At 41.0% G+C, this 23,086-nt stretch overlaps 1 protein-coding gene across 1 annotated transcript in view; it reads left to right on the top strand.

Moving 5' to 3' along the window:
• LOC310864861 (sodium channel regulatory subunit beta-4-like) overlaps positions 1–16,316 on the top strand; it is a 21,288-nt gene extending 4,972 nt beyond the window's left edge. The window contains exons 2-5 of the mRNA XM_083773673.1: positions 5,708–5,865; positions 6,381–6,600; positions 6,921–7,053; positions 8,324–16,316. Coding sequence (XP_083629799.1) covers positions 5,708–5,865; positions 6,381–6,600; positions 6,921–7,053; positions 8,324–8,414 — 602 coding nt within the window. The 3' untranslated portion in view covers positions 8,415–16,316. The remainder of the gene's footprint in view (positions 1–5,707; positions 5,866–6,380; positions 6,601–6,920; positions 7,054–8,323) is intronic.
• The last annotated feature ends 6,770 nt before the right edge of the window (positions 16,317–23,086 follow it).

The raw sequence follows: 23,086 nt of genomic DNA, 5'->3' as shown, positions 1-23,086 counted from the left end.
CTTCCAGATAATCTGTTTTCACGTTTCAAAACAATGAAAAGGACTCAGTAATACCTTCTTTGCAACTCCAACACACGTTAGATTTGCTTTGCATATTCACATTTACCAGGGTGTGAAGTCAGTAAGTTAGCTTAAATAATGTTTTTCAATACATGCTTCGTCTTGGTATTTGTTTTGAACCCATAGGCTATTGCTCATTTATTAGTTATAAGCAGCCCAGCCCAGTCTACCACGTGTCCCCACTCTTTATATAGTATGGCTGGCACATCCCTGAGGAACTCCTGACAACAGGAGAGAGAAAAGACAGAGAGAGAGAGAGAGAGAGAGAGAGCCCCTTAAAGCAAAACCATCACTAGTGGGATTACAAAAACAGGAGAGGAGATGAGAGTGGAGGAGTAAAGTGATGAGGAGAGATGAGAGAGGATGAAGGGAGAAATGGGAGGGAAACTAAACCTTGATCATTGTTGTCGCAAGCCAGAAATAGCCAGTCTATGAGCCAACAGTGTGTTGCATTGCTATGCATTGTTAGCTTGTACCCTCAGGTAGTTTTGAGAAAGCAATCTGATTGGTTGAAATAGCAATTTACCCGTGCTGAAACGAGCATGATGGAACACCTAATCAAAATAAAAAATCTGCTGTGCTGATTCTCACAGAGCATGCATAGTTGGCTAGGTGTCTAGGCTAGCAATTTGCATGGGACATTTGCGGTCGTATTGGCTAAATCTGGCATTAAATAATGATTCATTTCTATCAAATATCTTAGTTACAATGAAATTGAGTTGCAGCTACAGTCAATAGTTCCTCATTACCTAACATGCCATATTTATTTAATTCATCCCATGAATATACATGAGTCATATCGTGATTATTACCTGTTTTGTTCTAGCTTCCTGGGTACCATTTAGTCAGTTAGTCAGCCAGCCAGTCAGTTTGTCTGGGTGTACTGCATTTACAAATGTATTTTCAGTAACCACTTCACCCCTAAATTACTTCCACAATTATCATCAGTGTCCATCAGCTGAACATGCCACTAGGATTCCAGTGGTATGGATGTTGGATAGTTACAGTACAGAGTCGTTTTACAGTAGAGGATCGGTTTTATATTGTATAGGCCTAGTTACAGTATAGTTTATATTATAGGACACTGTTAGTGCTATAATATAAGCCGCCAACACACACGCACGCACGCCACACACACACGTCACACACACACACACACACTGTCCTAATGTGTCCCATGTGCAATGTGATCTTGACCAGTGCAGCGTAGAGGGGAGGGTTTATAAATAGGCTCCAAGTGTGTGAGTGACACCGCAACAACAATCTGAATTACACCAGCTGTCACTGCAAAGTCACCTAAGCAGTTCAGTGGGAGTCCCACACTGGTAAATACCTAGTGTTAATTTAACACAGACAGTGTATGATTATTGACCCATTATTAACTCTCATAGTTAGATTAGCATTGAATTTGCTTGCCCGTCCAAGAGTTCGATATGAAAGTGTTAAGTTTGTACTATTAGCTTAGCCATCAGCAATCTCTAATGACACTGACCAGGGCCTGAAGCTTGGATCTTTAGGTCTGTGTTGAGTTTGTATATTTCTCTACATTGTAGAACCACTGCTCTACAACATGTCCGGCCGACTTTTGTAAATCACATTTTTTTTAAATCCCGCAAATCGTTACACAGTATCTCTATAGTCATGTGCTCAAGATGGATCTGTCCGATATTTCATCCTAATTGGCCAACATTGGCTTCCAAGTTTTGCAGGATTGGCCCGTTTTTAACAAAAACCCTCAAATCATGAACGCAGAGTGCAATTTACGTAAAATCTTTCACACACTTTCCTACTAGGCTGAATAATAAATTCCACCCTTTTCACATTGGGCTGTTATAGCACCACCAACAGGTGGATTTTTGCAAAACACATTTTTGGAACAAAATGCCTCAAATCCTCCACCTCATCAAAGGCATAAGAAGAAATGGCACCCTTTTCACATTAGCCTATTATAACGCCACCAGGAGGCCACAATAACCTCACCTGACCTGGTGGAGACCTGTGCCCAGAGGGGCACTTTTTCTAGTTTGCTATGAAAAGTTGGAATTAATTTGTTTGTAACAGCCCCTTGGTAATAAATCTTCCACACCGAAATTCCAGACTAATATCTATGCAGTGATTTTAGTCTGGCCATGATGCCACACATTCAGACAGTCAGTCAGCGGTTAGTCTACTCTAGGTTACTGCTGTATTGCATGGGTTAGTGGCCATGAAGTAGATCTAAAAGATCTAAATTATCTCTTTCCTCTGATAGACTTTATTATTATTTACCTTGCTTTCATCTCCTACCTCTCTTCCACATCCCCACACTCCTCCCCCCACCTCTCCCTTTCTTTAGCCCCTCCACTCACCCTCTGCCTTATTCTACTTTGTCTTTGAGCCATTTCCTCCTTCCAATCTTTCGGTATTCCTCTGTCCCTCTTGTATCCATTTTCCACTCCTGCCACACCCCTCTTCCCTTTATCAGGACACTTAAAAGCTTCATTTGTATCCAATAAATGTCTTTTAAAATTTGACATTTAGCAGACAGTGTTCCTCCAGAGCGACTTACAAGAGTGAAATCAGAGTATAAGCAGAGAATGCTCGAAACGTAGTCAACAACCAGTTAAATTGCAACTTAAGTAGAGTTCAAAGAACAGCGTATTCTTGCTGAAATAATGCTTAAATTGCTTGCTCAGGGTGGGAATGCTGGGTTTCTGCTCTACATGTAAAGTATTGTTGTGATTTGACACTTTAATGAAATTGTATTGAATTTAATTGAATAATGTTGGATACCAGGTAAGCATCTGTCTAAACATTAAATATAATTCTTAACATTTGTGGTCAATAAAAGAAAAGTAACAAATGATGTGAACAAGTAACCAACATACTGCAGCCAGGCATAAGCAGTGGGAGAGGGGTTAATTCTCACATCTCCTTTTTTGCCCACAGTTTGCAGTATGAATGGTCCATTCTCATTGTTAGGAATAGTCACGTACAGTACTTGCTACTCACATGAAATAAGACAGTAAGCATGCAGACTAGGCATTTGTTGCATCCATCCATCCATCTACACTACAGGTTGGTAGACGTCTGGAAACTTAAACCATTGAAATAAGAAAGGGGAGTTTCTTCTGAGGAAACAGCTATGAAAGCAACCGTTTACAGACAGAATATGAGAATAATTATGTGATATGATCATTATTCATTATCACAGGGATGTGGGGATTAACAGAGGTGACGTGCTGCTTTTCCTGCAGCCTAAAATCTCCTCATGTCCACTCCAAACATTAATTAAAGCATATTAAGATCAGCTGTGTGGTATCTCAGCATAGGCTATGTTTGTACATGAACAGAGATGTAGTGACATCCACATGTCAGTCAGGTATGCCGCAATGCAACTTGTGGCAGGAGGGATAAAAAGAAGAAAAGAAAAAGTGCCCTTCCGGGCACAGGTATCCATCAGGAGGATAGGAGTGTGTGTGATGTTTGGCAAAATGTTTAGGAGGCTACTCCTGAAAACTTTAGAAGCCAATCGTAGCCAATCAGGATGGATTATGAGAAATAAACCCGTCTTGATCACTTGACTATGGAGATCATGTGTACCGATTAGCGTGAAATTCTGATACAATCTGAAGGAGTAATATTATAAAATGTGTTTTACATATGTCAGCCTCCTGGTGGCGCTATAAAGGGCAGATGTGAAAAATTCCAGGCAAAGGTTTTTCCTTGGCCTTTTTACACAGATTGGTGCAGTTATAGGTAAAACACTAATTGGCCAGTTATAGTGCCACCATGAGGCTGAGTTGAAAATGTCCAAGTGGCATGTCTTTCTCGGCCTAGTGGGAATGTGTGTGCGAAATCACTCAATGTGTTCATGATTCGCAGCATTTTGTTTGAAACGGAGCACTCCTGCGAACTTTGGAAGCCAATCTTAGCCAATCAGGATGGAGTCTGAAAAATCTGAAAGAACTGTTTCGTTGAATGGCTCTAGAGAGACTGTGTACCAATTTGCATGATGTTTTGACAAAATATGTAGGTGTACTTTCAAAATGTGTTTTGCACAAAGTGGTCTCCTGGTGGCGCTATGACAGGCCAATGTGAAAACTTTGGGGCAGAGGTTCGGCATTCAGGGAGTGTGTGTGCAGAGTATGGCTGGGATCAAGTCAACAGTGCCAGAGATTAGCTGGTGACAGACGGACGGACGGACGGACACACGGACGGACGGAGTGCAAAACATACTCTCTCCCCATGCCTTCGGCCTGGTGGAGACAACTATTGAGTGTCACAGTGATAGGAGAGCTTGTGAGCTAGCCTGGAAATCGCTAGTGCAACCAAAAAGAACAGCCCTCAGCGGTGTAGTCTGCCATGCCAGGCAATCACAAGTAGCCTTGAGGTCTGTGTGCTCAGCAACTTTGTTGTGTATTCTCCTTGTGCATTTTCTGCCTTTCTGTCTTACCTACACTTAATTAAGGGTACAATCAAATATGACAATCAGTTCCCGACATCAGAACGGAGATATTAAGGAGATACTGTATTATGACTTCTTAATATCGTGCCAAATAAGTATTATTTAAGTTCACAATGGTAATGTGCAGACCTGTCGCCGATTTGTGCAGTGATATAGAGGAAGACTGTGGGCCCACTTCCCAATACACACTGTGAAGCTCATCAGAAAGCAATCACACCTGTGTGACTGTGAAGTGAGGGGCGCTCTTATCATCGTACAACATTATGCATCATCTCATACTGGCCAATCAGAATGCCTGTTGCCTGTGATTGGTTAGCTGATTTGCTCGTTTACATTTTCCCTTCAATGTCAATGGCGTTTAATGTTTTGACTTTAATGTTTAATTTGCGTCCTAAAAAGAGGAATTCTGACGACATTTCTCCGCTCATCGTCAATGGCAAAACAAATGACAAAAGCTGTTTATAATTAAAAATACATTTAAAGTATTATTGGAATATTATTGTAAGAATTTAAGAACCTTTAGCCTCTGACTAGTTTACAAGCTTGCTAATTAACACTTTCCAAGAAACCTGGTAGGTAGTCGTCCGACCAGTCAAGTAGAAGGACAACCTGAGTGACCTAGACCAGAGGTTCCCAACCACTGGTACGTGTATACCTGTGCTGGTACGCGAGAAGGGAATCCCAAGTTTTCCTGACCGTGAATATATAACGTCACCAGGATCAATGATATGGTCAATGACAATGATATCACATTATGTTGTGATATAATAATATAGCAGTGGGTAGGCTACTTGAGGCCAGTCAACTGTCTTCTGTGTTTTGGTACAATGATGTGTGACTGTCTGTGACGCACCCCTGCCCCCCCACCTCCCAGCCATGCCGGTCCGCAAACAATTTATGAACAGCCGGTCCATGGTAATAGAAAGGTTGGAACCCCTGACCTAGACTCACTAGATGGCTGGTTTACAGTTTTAGGATCTCATCTGGAGAGAAAGGAGAGAAGGAAGACATGGTATATATGTTGTTTAACTCATGATGGGGAGAAAGAACTTCTCATGTCATCAACCTTCTTATCAGTAGGTGACGAAGGCTTCAGCAGAGAGGGATGGGGGCAGGTAGAGGAGGTTTAAGGAGGACGTGTGATTCTATGTGACGTCTCTGTCCATTTTGTCTCACCATCTCTCTGTGTCTCCTTTTCAGGGGCTGTTGATTGCTTGGAGGTCTCCACAGGGAAAATACCTTATATTGAGGCGATGAATGGTTCTACAGTTCTGATTCCCTGCACCTACGCTTCCTGCATTGGCATCAAGAACCTTTACTTCAGCTGGCACTACAACAGCAATGGAACCTTGGAGAGGGTATAGCATTCATTCAGAACACATATTGACACACATTCACAAAATATGTTGCTTTGAAGCTGCATTTCATAGATTTTTAGTGAGTAAAATGTTACAACCAACTAATCTGTATGGTTGAGTGTGTTAATATAATATAACTAACACAACTGTAGTGGTTGGTAGGTTTCTATTTCTATTGAGACTTTATCCTGTGGTCAGGTAGAACCGCTATACCGGTTGACAAGAGGTATTGCATAACATTCAAATGGAAATATCTCCCCTTCCCAAACAAGCTCTCCTTTGTAGCTCAGCAGTACAAATGGGTGTTGGCTTCAGTGTGTAAAATGTTGAGATGATGCACAACTTATAAACCTTGACGTGTGTGTGTGTGTGTGTGTGTGTGTGTGTGTGTGTGTGTGTGTGTGTGTGTGTGTGTGTGTGTGTGTGTGTGTGTGTGTGTGTGTGTGTGTGTGTGTGTGTGTGTGTGTGTGTGTGTGTGTGTGTGTGTGTGGATACAAATGTGTGCATGGATGCAGCTGGCTGAAGGGTCAATTGTTGATGAAAAAACAGAGCCTGTGGTCCATGTCGTCCATCCACGTGTGGATTTCGTCGGCACGACGAAGACCAACAACATCTCCATCCTGCTGTGGAACATCACGTTTGAGGACATGGGAGAATACATCTGCTTTGCCAAGAACCCAAAAGAAAAGAACCGCAACCACAGTGCTATCTTCACTCTGATAGTCGTGGATGAATGTGTGTAATATGCATGCGCACGTATGCATGCATGCACGCAGGCAGGCACACACACACACACACACACACACACACATGCACACACACACACACACACACACACACACACACACACACACGTTGTGAGCTTGTAGATCAGAGTAGAGCAAAACAGGTCATAATCATGATAAGATATATATATATACTGTATGATTCATGTTTATTCATGGGATGAATAAAAACAAATATGGCAAAACATAAAACCCATTTCAGTTCAATGAAAAGTGCATAATTAGTCAAATGTCTCTCCATCTCATCCTTGTATTTGTCACCCTCTCCAGTGAAGGAGATTGATACAACTCTGACGACTATCATCGTCTCTGTGGTGGGCGGGGTCATCAGTGCAGTCATCCTCATCATGGTGATCAAGGCCCTGGTTATCCACTTCCTGTTAGGTAAAGATGAGGAGAAAAAGTAAGTAGACCGATGACGGACAGATCAAATCATTATCATCTGTTTTTTTTAGGGCTGGGACTCGATATATATTTTTAAATGTATTATCATTTTAATTAATTAATCAAAATTAATCACATTTTAATCAAATATCAATATTTGACCTTTCAAACTGATTTTTGTATACGAACGAATCAATGAGTAAATAAAGTGAATAAATTTCCCATCCACTGGGCCAAGCAAAGCGTGCACCGGTATGATTGGTTCGCCTGAAATTGGTCCAATGAGAATGGTGCAAAAACTAAGCTTGATTAAAATGTGTTCATATTTTTATTTATAGTTTCTGTAATTATTTTTCTAAATAGAAATGAATCAGTCCCAGCCCTAGTTTATTTGCTAGGTGCAATATGTATATGCCGTGGTGAGAATGCATGTATCTAGCCTACGCCTACGGTATAGCCTATGGTTTTGTAATTTGTACAGTATTAAAAATGCCCAAATAAGATACTGCTTACAGTATTGCTATTTGTGCAGCAAGAACAATGAGTTGTTCAGTGCTGGATACAAATCTAGTGTTATAGTTAATTGTTGCTTACGGTTCTGCCTTTGGGAAGAACCTGTTTGCATGCCTGGTTCTGACAGGGCGAGCTCCAAAAGTGATCTTTGGTATACCACTCACAAAAAGTGGTATACCATTTTGAAAAAGCGGTGGTTTAAAAGTGGTATACCTCCAAAATGTCTGGTGGCATCTAAATTCAACGTAGGGGCTGGAACTGGGGTCTATTCAGAAATGTTAAAGAAAAATGCATTTCAGATCCAGTTTAAAGACATATTTGGATGGTATCTTGGTTTTCAAAAATGTGTCCCCAGGCCCAGACATTGCAGTAGGCAGAGATCTCTTATCGTCTTGCTATAGTGGCTATGTGAGACTACAATTTCGGCATCAAGCCTTCCTCAGCGTGTATATGATATATACACGCTGAGGAAGGCTTCACGCCGAAACGTGTCCATGCTTTGTCTGTCTGTCCGTGCTGCTAATGTAATAAATATAACTTAAATACTTCGGAGTGCTGGCTATCTCTCTGTAACATAGATTTTTTGTGACCTGTGCACGCGGTAAACTGCATGTTTTGACTGAGAGTGCTCGTTTTTCTCTTCTGCTATGTGACACTAGTCTGGACTCTGGAGTCACTTCCCAGAGGGGAGAACTTCAAAGAAATATGATACATTCTCTGTGTGTGCCCCAACATTTGCCCTCTATAAAAGTTCTCTTGATCTCTCTGCCCTCCAGTAAAGAGTGCCTGGTGAGCTCAGGGAATGACAACACTGAAAATGGACTTTCAGGTGCCAAAGCAGACAACAAAGGAACACCAAAGGCATGAACACAACACAACGAGTATGTCTGTCTGTCTGTATGTTTGTATATATGCCATAAAAAAAAGACAAAACACAGTCATTAATGGACTGTTTTACCTTACTAGTGGCTAAGCTAATAGACAAATGTCATGTATATTTTAAATCATATGCTTGGGATTTGGGAGGTACTGTATATCATGTGTAGAAGTCTGGATCACACTTGCTTAAATAGCAGCCCATATGTCACACAATATGAAGCCTGTGTCAAGTCCTGTTTGCATTTCTTTGGCAGCTCTCATCTCTTTTCTACTGCAGAACCTCATTTGTCCTCAAACCTGTTCTATACAGCAGTGCTCACGAGTCACGGTTCAATCCTGTGTTTAACCTTTCGAGTGTGCAAATGTAACAATTTGGTTGTACAGTCTCAGATTTACAAATGGATAAATCAACACAGAGGATTATATTGTGTAGGCTACTGTATGTCAGACTAACTTTTCATTTTGCACATTCTTATACTTCTTTCCTATCCTGCAACGATGCTGGTTAACATTGCACAATAAAATACGTTATTCAAATTAAATTAAACACAAAGGTTAAGGAGAATTCCTGGAAGGGACCCATTGAATCTTTCCGAGACTCACTCTAATTTTGCGACTTGGACAGTATTATAATTTCAGTCATTCCAAAACTCTCAGCAGAGTACAATCTATATACAATTGCAACTAAAGTGTAATTTCCTAATTTCACAGAAACGTTATAGCATCATCCAAAGTATCACAAGCCTTTTCTGTAATGTCTCAGGGTATACCTAAACTAACCACAGAAACACACAGCAGGCCTATAATAAAAGAAATGCAGAAATACAAAATAAATAAATACAGTATATACATTAACCTATATGAAAATGCAGATTGCTGTTCATACATATGATAGTTTTATTGATGAGAAATGCACTTAGTCTAATTAAAGTAAGACATTTAGTGGCAAAGAAGGGGTTTCAGGGACATTACTGTTTACCAATAGGTTTTTATTGTCGTTGATGTTGCTGTTTTTTGGGAGAGGAGGTGAATGAGGTTCTGTTGTAGGCCACAGCCCCTTACTTTTAGTCTGAGTCAACCTTGGACCCAAACAAACTCTAGTCTCTAACATTAACAGAACCACACATCATCAATAAACTGCCACCAAACAAACAACTGCCACAAATACTGAACTATGGCACAAACAACTCCTACTCCTAATCCTAACCTTACCTAACCATTACAAAGGTGCATTCAATGAGGTCTGTTGTTTTGTAACATATGCCAGACATTGGCAAGCATAGAAAAAACGTTCATGTGTTAAACAAGAGGGTCCACACATTCTGTAAACTAGACCTGTACGTGCCCGTCGGCCACGGCCTACTTGAGAACCATGCAAATTCATGGGAACCTAATAATACCCGTTGTCAACTTGTCATTATGTAAATGAAAAGTGTTGGTATTATGCTTTGAACATAAGCAAAGAGCACTGTGCTGGCAATGCTTATCATTACAGGCATCAGAATCGCCTATTGAATGCACCTATGATTTTTACACTTGATTTTTAACAGGAACTGACCTGAACCACTGCCATGGTATTCGGACCTAAACCGTACATGTTTACTGTCTGCAGGGTCCTGGTTTGACAAAGTGACAGAGGAGGGGCTGGGAGGGAGCTCAGCCAACCCTCCATTCTAGCAAACTGTGACCTAGCACAGTGGTTCTAAAACAACCAGCAGTTCCAAACCAACTACAAGTAGCCTCCTGGCTACTTGGAGGCTACTTGTAGTTGGAGTTAGCTATAGGGATGTAACAATACCATAAAACTCACCATACAATAATATTGTTACACCCCTAGCTAGCATGACAAACTTGGGCTGTTGGGGCAACTGAAGGATCCAGTTCTGCACTAGTTTGATTGTTATGCTTTTGATGAAACACAGGTGCCTGCTTCTGCTCCCTTTGCTGGTGGGAGGATATAAACACAGAGAATTATTTAAAATAAATAAATAACAACCAACCCTAACCGTCATCAAGACAATCCCCTGATAACCAAGTTCTCTATAGAAATGAATTAACTTATTTTATCATGCTGCTTCTGTCTAAATAACCAATGCATTTTTAGCATGTGAGCATTTTTATATATTATAATGTATCTTCATATGAACATATTTTATCCACCACCATTCAAAGAATTGTCTACATCGTCTTGTCTGATGTCATACCCCTTGCCACATGTGATTAATACATTTCTTTCCTTTATATAACCAGACAAATTAGACTAAGAACAAGTGATTTACAATGATGAAATTGGGGATGGTGTGTTACAGAGTAATACCGTTATTGTGTACTGTAGGCCATTGGGAAGTCCACTGATGTTTAGAGGTTAAAGGGGAAATCCGTTATGTCTTTATTATTGTACAGCACTTTTAATTTGTGAACTTGAAAAGGTCTGTTGTTAAGATGAACAGCAGAGTGTTGTGACTGACTGTACACAGTAAAGTCCTCTGAGGGAGGACAGCCAAATACTATAAGCAACTCTCCAGATACAGATACCCTTCCATCCTAATCTCAGTTTTTTTTTTTGTCAAATGTTTGATTTTCTCTCCTGAAAACTGTCACTGTTCCCATATAGCCCTATTACCTAACAGAACAATGGATACTGGATAGACATGTTTGTACTCATATGGAGACAACACTGCCTCAGTGTACGGAAATAGCACAACACTGGGCAAGTCAATAGCGAAGAATGTACAGCCAACATTTGTAGAATGTACAAGTGAAATACAATAATCATTGTCTGATCAACCATGTGTTTACATTGAGGTGTTGTAGGAGATGATGATGATGTGTTTCATAAGAATGTCATTAGTGATTAGTGAACAGGCCAGTACTTCATCCTAACACAAAGTCCAAACTACAGTGTGTATGCACTTTATAGTTGAAAAAACTACAGTAAGACGTTTAATTAGATTTGACACATTTAGGTATCAAGCAATAGACGTCTGTCCAAAGCCAATTACTGGGGTTGGCAGTAAAACAATCTTTTACAAGAGTTTGATTATTAAACTCAGAGCTGCTTTTAAGCTTGTATGTATGGTGACTGACAATTTGATGATTCACTGATCAAGATAAGAAATGCTACTCTGAGCTCAGGGTTATATGGGAATTAAAACAAACTTTATAATATTTTAATGGCAAATTTCTATTTTGTGTCGCGTACGTGAATGGCCAGACTCGGATGTTCTTCTTAGTGCTAGATATCCCTCAGGAAAGTGAGACCTGCTGGTCTCTGTGGGTTTATTTGAATGTTAGAGAACAGACACCTCTCGGAGGCTGCCAGATATGAGCTGCCACACCCACAAACATTGCTGGGATAGCCGATGTGCACGCACGCACACACTCACGACACGAGTCACACACACACGCACGCACACTCACACACACGGACAACCCTCACATACCCTGTGCAGCTCCACCATTCACCTCATTTACCCACTCTTACATGTCTACACTGTATGCACACTTTAATGCAATTGGAGCTACTATGACAGTGATATATAGACTGGCCCTGTGTAATAACTATACGTATAGGGTTAGATTTGTTGGATGGTCGAGGGGAGGGAACCATGCCTCTGCTTTTGATTAATTGTCATTGCCAGTAGGGATATATTTTATCCCAGCATCTGGTCAGACTGATTTGAATACATGCAGTTCCTTTTGGGAAATGTAGTCTGTCTGATGTGATTGAGATTTGTGTTGGATATATCACAATTTAATATCCACTTTGACAGTGATGTATAGACTGACCCTGTGTAATTCCGGTAACCATACAGCACTTTACAGTGGGTGTATCATAGTGGCTGTACCTAGAGGGTAGAGGAAAACGTGTCTGCAGTTTCTGCACGGTCCACAGGTCTGATTGTGATATTAGTTCAGACTCCATGACATCCTACAGATGCTGGCTAATTAAGTCATATTTAGACATTGTGACATAGATTTGATTTGATTTATTTTAGATGTTCATTTCACTTGCTCTAATATTAGAGTGATTTTTTTTATTTGTTTTGCTTTCAAGCAATAAGACAGTCATCAGATTATGCAATAACCTTGTCGGCCTTGTGGCACTTTATAAATGTATGTCTACACTTAATGTTTCTCCACTGGTCTAATGTATCGACATTAGACTTAGACATTAGACCTGTAAATGGATCAAAATCCCAATGCAGATAAAAATGCATCGAGATATACTGTAAATGTACACAAACATTTTATTTCCTGGCAATGTAAACACACACCCCTAATGCCATTGCAGCTCATCTTCCTGTAGTATAAGTAATGGTTATTTCTGGTGCAACCTTTTGTTTGATTGATTGATTGATATTAGCAAGTTGCAAACAGTACATCAAGTACAAATTCGCAATCAATGCTAAAAGGATAACACAAAAAAAACTTGATGGCTTGTTTCCATTGTGGTCCTATATTGCACTGTGGCCCATGGGCATTCTGTGCCATTCAGACTGACATTTACCAACACACAGCATCAGATTAAACTGACTTGCATTAGCTGCCAAAATGTTGGCAGTCAGCTTGTGACATGTCACATGTCTGCCACAAAACGTGTCATTCTAAGTCAAGGTCATGGATTTATTATTTATAGTGCAGCTCATCTTAAATGACTGTGAATATGCTGGTGGGTGAATACAGGAAAAACACAGAATATAAAATATATATAAGACATACTGTAGGTCTACAGCTTACCTCAAAGATAATTATTCTACACCTCTGTAAGTGTTTCTGTCTTTGCATCATCAAACTATTTAGGCTGAAATGGCTGTGATGCCATATCTTGGCAGTTCATATACAGTTTATCTATTTACAATGGGATTTTGATGTCAGCTTCATTGGCATGATGATGCTGTACCGAGTACTGTAACTGTGTTTACCAACACTAACTGTACAATGTGAGTACTGACTGAGTAGATAAAGTACTGTTTTGTGATACAAACATGTGATTGTTCTGGATATTAGGAAGCAGCAGTGTGTACTTGTAGTAGAGACACACACACACACACACACACACACACACACACACACACACACACACACTCCCTTGTATAACCAGATCTCTCTGTAAAGAGGGCATAACTTCCAAAGTCTTCCTGAAGGGAAAAGCAATATTGTTTATTTGAGCCATCAGTGTTTAGATTTACCCCTGACCTAGTTAAACAGAAAGGGTGTTTTGTGTATATATTATGACTTGATACACTGATGAGCCAGATATTAGAATATCCCCATTCCCTCATGATAATATATGTGATTATATGTCCCATGGGTGAATAGTGTTGCTGCATACCAATGGTCCTTATTTGTTTGTTATCTGTGCATTCTTCCAGGGAAGATCTTTTTTACGCCCATTTCTCTCTCTGTCAGTTTAATCATGTTCTCTCCATGAGAGCATTCTGACTTATAACGCCCCCCTCAACAATCCATATAGCCTACCCTAAATCATGCCATATTATGTGTGTTGTACTGTACTATGTGCTTCAGGGAACTATAGGGTGTGAGAGTGCTGCACTGTGCGGATGAAGCCGACCTATATTTCAGAATGACAGTCCTCACACTGATATCCCCCCTCCCCCCCTGAAAACAAAATATTTTCAGCTGGGTTACTAACAGAACAGAACCACAGTTCTAGAAACGTCTGTTTAGAAATGTCCGATCAGATGTATGAGCTCAGCTGGCATTGCTTCTGCATTGATGGCTGCTGTGCTGAGTGTTCTACAGACACAACATGCAGTGCTTATCTGCAGTGGTGCAGTACAGCAGAATAACCCCCTGGTAGATAATCACAACAAATAGAACAGCTCTGCCCTCTTGTGGCAAACAAAAGAATAATAATATCCAGAACAGTCATAAGGCACATTCAACCCACTGTCACCTGACTGTTGAGTACCAAAACAATCAGTTGTCCCCGCTATAGTGCCCGCTATAGTGGCAAAATATACCATTCCAACAGTCATGGGATGAATAGTTGATGACTAACACTGTTTAAAGGAAAGCTAGTGACCGGCCACTAAGGCTAGAACTAGCATTATAAATGACTTGTGCTCAAATATTCCTGAAACATATTTGCAATTGTTTAGGGAGCTGTATACTGTATACGTTGTTGTATAACGCATTGTGAGAGTTTATATTTACCATAATTGTTTGTGATTAAACTGTGTTAAAACTATATCCAATGGTTACATAGAGGGTTTTGGGAGTCTAATGATCATTTCAGTCTTGTGATTATTGTTGTATAGAGTAGACTACCCTCAGTCAGTGGGCAGTTTGTTCAAATGTCATAAGGAGGACTTTGAGACTGTAAAACACCCACAAATTCCTGTTAGAAAGTGGATACATTTAAGAGTTTCTGCAAACCAAGAGCCTTTAACAAAGGCCAAGGGTTACCAAAACTTGGTTACCATAATATGTTATGATTAGTTGCAGTTGCAAAATGTTTAAATTAGACACTATAACAATTTGCAAGACGTACTAAGTATCCCTCTGATTCCATACAGTTATTGTAGACTACTTACTGCCAGAGCAGCTGAAACTCACACTGCCAATTCAAAAGAGTCTGACGTCTGCTGAAATTGTTACACTACTAGTACTATGATACATAACTAATAATAATAGAGTATATTATAGCATCATCGTGGTGGACTCCACTGCTACTAAACTGTGCTATTTAGTGTAGGCCTACTACTGCTGTAATGGTGTTGTTGTACTGTACTGCTAAATCGTACAAAATACAGTTCTACACTATTATGTTTATAGGTCTAGTGTCTAAACTCACACTGCCAAGCCCAGAGTGTGACGTCTGCACTCTGCTTCCCACATTCCACATAGATAAGATAGAGTCAATATATTTAAAAAAGCACCCTTTTACAAACCTGAATGGGAGATGATGTCCACTAAGGAATGCTCCAGGTCAGTTAGCTGCAAAGGCCTAATGACCTCATTATTAGACCTCTAAAGGCCTAATCAGCTCACACGAAGATTTCACTACAGAGCCGGGCCCATTATATGACATGACAATGACACTGAAGTGAAGTTGATCAAATTATAAGAACGAAGCTGATACTGTAGGCTGAGACTCCTTTGTATGAGGCATTACACAGATAGTTCATGACAATTCTGTTTTTATTTCTGGCACAAAACTGGAATATTTAGAATTTTGTGATAGTGACTTTTCTTAACCTGTGGTAGTTTACCATGCCAAACTATGGCCACACTTTTTAACATTACAATACATTGTGTGACAATATTATACTATAACTATATGTCAAGTACACTGCCTCTTGGGTCTCTGAAATGATGAAAGATCTCACTGACCGACCAATAGTATTTGCCTCCAAGAGATTTTAATTACAGGCATGGAATTGAGAGGTATTTCCACCTCTTGTCACTGCAGTCCTGCATTTTAAACAATTTTAACATAATTTTTTACACATCTACTTGGCAGAAACCTTCTTCTGTCAGTAATCTAAACAAAGGTTTCTATACATTTTGAAAGTTGTCCAAAGCCATTGGAATCACACGAGAAAACAAAACAATGCCTATTTTATAGTAAAAAATGGTCATGAAGTGCAGATCTAACATGCAAGCAAAATATTGTACATGCAACATGCCTAGTGGTTTTCCTAGCACAGTGTGTTCAGCAAGACCCCCAGGCCCAGACCCAGACCCCAGCAAAGTCCACGTTTCCAAGCTTGAACTGGTGAATGTTCAACTGTCTCTCTGTGCTTTTGTGCTGGTAAAACCCATGTTCCCTTTCATGACTACATAGTATGCACCCATGTGTTTTTGTTTTTGTTTTGATTGTTAGAAGATATACTGGAAATAAAATGTTGTTTAAAAATCAAACAGCAACGCTTATGTGTCTTTTGTGCACCTACTTCACTTTGAGTAACATCCTTTAACCACTTTCAATCTGGGTAAATGGTCAAAGATTAAAAAACTAAATGAAAGGATTTTCAAAAAGTAGCAGAAAATAGATGTAGGCTACCTACTCACAATGAGATGTGTTGTGATCTTGTAGATCGGCTACTTTAGTGAATTTGTCGTATGACGTATAGGGCTTGTGGTTAAAGGAATGTTTTACGTTGTTGTTTTTGGGGAGTCATGATAACTACATTCTGTAGTGCTAAACCTGTCAGAGTGTCAGTGGCAGTGCTCTCTCTATCACATGGTGTGACATGGTTACACGAACATCAAAGACTACAATTCCATTCCTCACTTGGAGAACTGCACAAGAAACAAGCCTTTGCAGGTAATTCTGGGTAATGTAGGCTTAAACCATAGACTGTAAAAAATATGGACAAAGCGTTCCCCGGGTCTAACATGAACGTAAAATGAATCTTTCTAGATCCGTTTGGGCCCAGCTGGCCCATTGGCTGGCCCAAACAACGAGGCGGGACTTCCCCCCTTCTTCTTAGTTGGTTTTTATTTTGAGTGGGGAATCCCGATCATAGACTGTTACGGTAGCCACGCCCCTCAGAACATACGCGACTTTATGGTCATTCTTTTAATACATGGGACCATCATTTTCCAAAAAGAATATTATGACATTAGAAATGAGACTTTAAACTAGTGACTGGAAGCAGAAAGTATTCTTGACCATGTTTATTAAGGTAATACAGTCTAGGTGAAGTTGGGCCCAAATACATGGACTTCTATGGGGCTATGGGGTTTTTTGGGCCCAATGACAGCGCCACAACAGGCCATTATATGAACTTTCAGGAAATCCCTATTTCCTTGGTGGCTTCAAGGACTGTATAAAGAGGACGGGAAGCGAAGACCGTAAGGGCGCCGCCATGTTGCTCACATGGTGCTCCATGGAAGGAAAGAAACATGCGCAATGGGCTTTATGCAGCCAACACTTCCGCGTTCAGCTTCCTTGGTCTGCAACTGCGCATGTTTCTTTCCTTCCATGGAGCACCATGTGAGCAACATGGCGTCGCCCGTACGGTCTTCGCTTCTTGTCCTCTTTAGACAGTCCTTGGGTGGCTTCACAGAATATCTGTCTGACTGCCCCCCTGGCTCAAACATCAAAGTGCCATGTTTACAATTGGATAGCAACATTGTATCAGTTAGTATTGCATGTAATAAAAAATAGTTTCTAACTCGCCTAACTTATCTTCTTTTTTTAAAATATATTTTATTGGGAATTTAGAAATTTTCCTTTATTTATTTAGGACTGTAAAGAGACAGGAAACTGAGGGCAGATACACTATGTGTGTGCATCCTGGATTTATAACCAATGCACCCTAATTTATATTATGCTATACCCTGTATAGATTGATATGTTGATATATAGGCAGCATTCATAAATCTTTCGACCCCACTGAACTCCACCAAGGAGTTTTCACCCCGTCTGTTATGTCCGTTTCTCTGTTAGCAGGATATCTTGAGCAGTTAATTAATGGTTATGGAGGTTCTGTGGGAGGTGCTGTGGTTGTCGAGGGCCATTCAATCTCTGTGCACCCAAAGCGAGAGCTGTGTCCGTGTGCTGGGCAGTAAGTCCGATTAGTTTCCGGTGGGGGTTGGCCTCCGCCAGGGCTTTGTCACCTACAGTACAGTATATCCTTTTCGTGATTTTCATGGAGAGGATCTCGAGGCGAAGTCGTAGCGAAGAGGGTATACGGTTCTGTGAGCTAAGGGTTGCTTCACTGCTTTTTGCAGATGATATGATCCTGATGGCACCATCGGTCCATGACCGTCAGCTGAGGATCAGCATCTCCAAATCTGAGGCCATGGTTCTCAGTAGGAATGGATTGTGCAGTCCAAGTAGGGAATGAGACCCAGGTGAAGGAGTCTTGTTCACAAGTGAGGGGAGGACGGAGCAGGAGATCAGCTGGAGAATCTGAGCAGCAGGGGGGGTATTGCAGTCGCTCATGAATTGTGGGTCATGACCGAAAGGTCGTGGATACAAGCGGCCAAAGTGAGATTTCTCAGACGGGTGGCTGGCAGTTCAGTCAGTTATTCGGAGACGGAGTCTCTGCTTCTTCGTTTGGATGCCTTCGGGCTTCTAGTAAGGATGCCTCCCGAGCATCTCCGGCTCCTCAACGAGGAGGCTCTTGTTGCACAAATGTTATGTGGATAATGTAGCAATGTGGTCAACACTCAACAGCACTGTTTGCAAATGTAGTAGACTACATTTAGTCACAAAGACAAAAATATGCTGCTGATGAATGGGCAACACACAATCAACCAAACAAGCTGAATATATGGCATTCGATCATTGATGCAGTTGAGTGCGCACACAGCTGCTCACAAGTCACAAACGAAACGACTGAGGGATCAGGGTACCAGCCAAGTCTATGGACTGTTTGTTTAGGGCACTAAAAACAGTGAGGCAGCTACAGTGGGCACATGAGTGTGCTCCTTTTTTCTTTTAAGTTAAAAAGCACTTTATTCCCCATCGTTGTTCCTGTTCCATTTTCAATACCTTATCTAAAGCATCTGTGTACAATACTATACTATAACTTTGTACTGATTGAGTAAATATGTCTATATATAAATATCTATCATAATTTCTTCATCTATGTTCTTCAATCAATGTTCATATTTATGAATTTATTCAATACTGAGAGTGTAGATTTGTACTGACTCCAGTATAGTTATAGTAATAGGATAACCTTGTGTCCTCACTCCACAGTGTCCACACCCCCCGCAAAATGGTGTTTGACACCCCTAAATAAAACCCAACTTCTGTGGTGTGCAGGATTTTATCTCCAAACTTGCCTGGGATCGCATTGGTATCCCCCAGGATGAAGTTACTAATGTTGCTTTGGAGAGGGAAGTCTGGAGCTCTCCGCTGGAGCTGTTGCCTCCGTGACCCAACTCCGGATAAGCGGTTCAAGACGGATGGATAGTAATGAATGGATTTGTACAAAATTTGGTCTTGCACATTTGTAAAGTAAATAAAATTTGTGTATGTTTGTTTTGGAGGGGTCGTGCCCGACAAGTTTTGGAACACTTGCTGTAAGCAAGGTAAGTGTTTCTAAACCATAGACTACCAGTGATTGACACTCTTATGTTCTGTTATAAAACGAGACCTGTAGGAATTCCCCATCTATTTTTTCCTGACTGCGAATGAAACCATCCACAGTGAACAGGGAAATAAAATAATAATTCCCTGTGAGTTTGTTTAAACTTTAAACATTGGTCATTGGTCAGAGTTAAAGGGATATTTCACTTTCAAACATTTTTTTGTGAAAACAAACAGTTTTTAAGTTGTATGATTTAGTATTTAGATATTTGATATTCATTTTATCAGACATGTCCCCTTATACAAACCAATTGTAACATCAGACTCTTATGGTTAATATGAAGTTGGCCCTGGTGTCCTTCTAATCTAATGCGCGAGGGGGATATCACATTTGGGTTGTAAGGCCAAATATCCTGTCTCGTCCGGAAGGCAATGGAGTCTCGTGAGGAGCATAGCAAATGCTGCTAGCTCCCTAAACCTCGGATTCTTCTTGATGCGTGTCATGATGACGATGCCAGCCAACTGAGTACGTATCACCATGACGATGCCAGGCGTGTATAGGTTTCTACACTATTCTTCTGATGTCAGCACTGGATGCTGCTGTTGTCTCCATACATGGAGCTATAGGTTGAAAATGGTGCATTTATATAGCACCTTTATTCAAGGCGCTTTACATGGATTGTGCATTACATTCACCCAGTCACACACACATTCATAAACTGATGCCGGAGGAAGTTATATGCAAGGTACCAACCTGCACATCGGGAGCAATTAGGGGTTCAGTGTCTTGCTCAAGGACACTTCAACACTAACTCTGGGGGAGCCTGGGTTCGAACTGGCAACCTTGCGGTTCCCATCTCTACCACTGAGACACCGCTGTTGTCTCCATATATGGAGCTCATAGGTGAAATAACGAAGGCTTTCACCTTGAGCTCCATATATGGAGATAAACTATAGCTATAGCTGATGCCCCCATACCAAAGCGCCAGCGTCAATGAGTCGCTTCTCGCCCCCAGGCGTCTGTCTGTCTTACTGGTATGAGTGCTTTATTTACTAAATTAACAAGAAGTGTAGGAATAGACCATTTATACGTGATTGGATTATTTAAAAAAGAACCTACAAAACATAAATTAAAAATAAAATAAGAAATCTAAACTATAGATAAAGTGCCCCTCGGGGCACAGGTCTCCACCAGGGCAGGTCAGGTTGTGGCCTCCTGGTGGCTATAATAGGCCAATGTGAAAAGGTTGACATTTATTCTTAAGTCTTGGATGGCAATTGGATGATTTGAGGCATTTTGTTCCAAAAAACCCTAACCCTTTTGCAAAAGTCCGCCCGTTGGTGGTGCTATAACAGGCCAATGTGAAAAGGGTGGGATATATTCCTCAGCCTAGTAGGAAAGTCTGTGAAAGATTTCATGTAAATTGCATGCTGCGTTCATGATTTGCCAATCCTGCAAACTTTGAAAGCCAATGTTAGCCAATTAGGATGGAATAATATGACAAATCGGACAGATCTGTCTTGAACACACGACTATAGAGATACTGTGTAACGATTTGCAGGATTTTTCTGGAGGAGTAATATCCAAAAATGTGTTTTTGAAAAGTCGGCCTCCTGGTGACACTATAACAGGCCGTTCTGGAAAATTTGGGGCAGAGGTTCATCGTTGGCATCCAGGGAGTGTGCGTCACCGACCGGGTTAACGGTGCCGGAGATTAGCTGGTAACAGGCGGACACGCACACACACACACACACACACACACACACACACACACACACACACACACACACACACACACACACACACACACACACACACACACACACACACACACACACACACACATGCACGGACGGATGGACAGACTCAGTCTCTGGACAGTGCCTATAGGCTAGTATTGTAAAGGACTATTGTTAACTAGAAAAAGTGACCCCACAGGTCTCCGCCAGGGCAGGTCAGGTTGTGGCCTCCTGGTGGTGCTATAATAGGCCAAAGTGAAAAGGGTGACATTTCTTCTTACGCCTTGGATGTCAATTTGATGATTTGAGGCATTTTTGTTTTAATGAAGGGCATCTTTGGGAAATAATCTGATCTCTCCTATGCAACCCATGTAGAATCTTAGGCCGGCTACGTTGATGTAGGCCTACATGCAGAGAATGCGAATACTGATACTGTAACTGTACAAGTACAACTACAAATAAGGTGACAGAGTGTGTTCATTGCCAAAAATCCACCTTCAGACTCTGAAGTTCAGAGAACCTGGTCCTGGATATTTTATGCCTTTTTGACATATTTTCCCTCTATCCGAATGCATAGCTTGCCCTCTTGTGGTGTTTGTGTGCAACTGCACTGTCATAATTAGTAATAGTAGCCAGCTATGATTAAATTCCGGCGTAGGTTACACATTTTCAAATAAAACTAAAATCCCTTTCCAAATCGCCAATCAGAGGCAGACGGGGCGTTAACATGTCTATGCTCGGACGCAAAATAGATTCATTAGACCTGTGATAACCATGCACTAACAGCAGAGCCATCTAAGAGTGGCCGAGAATGTCACGTTATTATTTATAGGCCTATAAATAAAAAGTGGACTGGTTGGAGGATAAAATAAATTGTATTCTTAAACTACACTTGTGTGACATTTTTGGTTTGTTTTTATATTTATCATCGTCTCTACTCTGCTGCTGACGCTATTTCCGGTTACCTTTACGTACGGGGCGCACTGATTTGAATTTCAGCCTGACTGTGTGTTGTTGTTGTCAACATGGCTCAGAAGAGAATGAGTGATTTCTTTGGTGGGCTCAAGCCCAAATCAAGTCTAGTTCATGAACCCTTCATGAGCACCAGCAGCAGTGTTCAGCAGGGGAGTGCTAACGTTGAGGAGGACATTGTCGTGAAGTTGGAGGAGGAGGAGGACAATAATAACAATAACAACAACAGCAGCAGCAGTGTTCAGCCGGGGTCGAGCTCGAGTCTACCTGCACGCCCGGGCGGCCACGGCCCCTGCACCTGCAGCCATGAGCCAGACGACTACCGTTATTACCCTCACGTACATAATGACATTCTGGACAAGTAACACACGTTGGATATACAGTAAATGCCATGATGAGGGAGTTAACCACCCCGGAGCACAAGAGGACATTTGGGGTTTAAGGTAAAGCATTTACTATTTAACTATATTATTTCTCTAATAGTCACTATTGCAGTGAGAGATAATATAGTATTTACTAATTACTATGGCCGCCGTGCCAACTGAACTGCTGAATGCTGCTGCAATTTAATGTTAGATATTAGATTCTGACGGGGAGGGATCTATTTTTTGCCTTATATTGGTTGATAATGGTACCCTAACTTTCAGCAGCTGTCACAAAGTTTCCCAAGGGAGTTGGGTTGGAACATTTTTTTCTGTGATAGTAGACACCTTTATGAACACATCTGTGAAGAAAGCTAGTGGTAAGCAATTTTATCAGTCTCAACCTCAGACTGAGAGCAGAGGGACCACGTGGCCTCTCTGGGGATCAGGCAAAGGACATTATTCTAGCATAGATGGTGTACTAATACGTCAAGTCCACTAGGGTAACTGGCTCTTGAGATGACACCTTCACACATCCTGCTCCAGCATGCCGGACTGTAGTTTGTCAG

Source organism: Protomyctophum parallelum, assembly GCF_964188405.1.
Source record: "Protomyctophum parallelum genome assembly, chromosome: 9".
Lineage (NCBI taxonomy): Eukaryota > Metazoa > Chordata > Actinopteri > Myctophiformes > Myctophidae > Protomyctophum > Protomyctophum parallelum.
The sequence above is the reverse complement of the archived record's forward strand: the minus strand, read 5'-3'. Positions and strand labels throughout refer to the sequence as shown.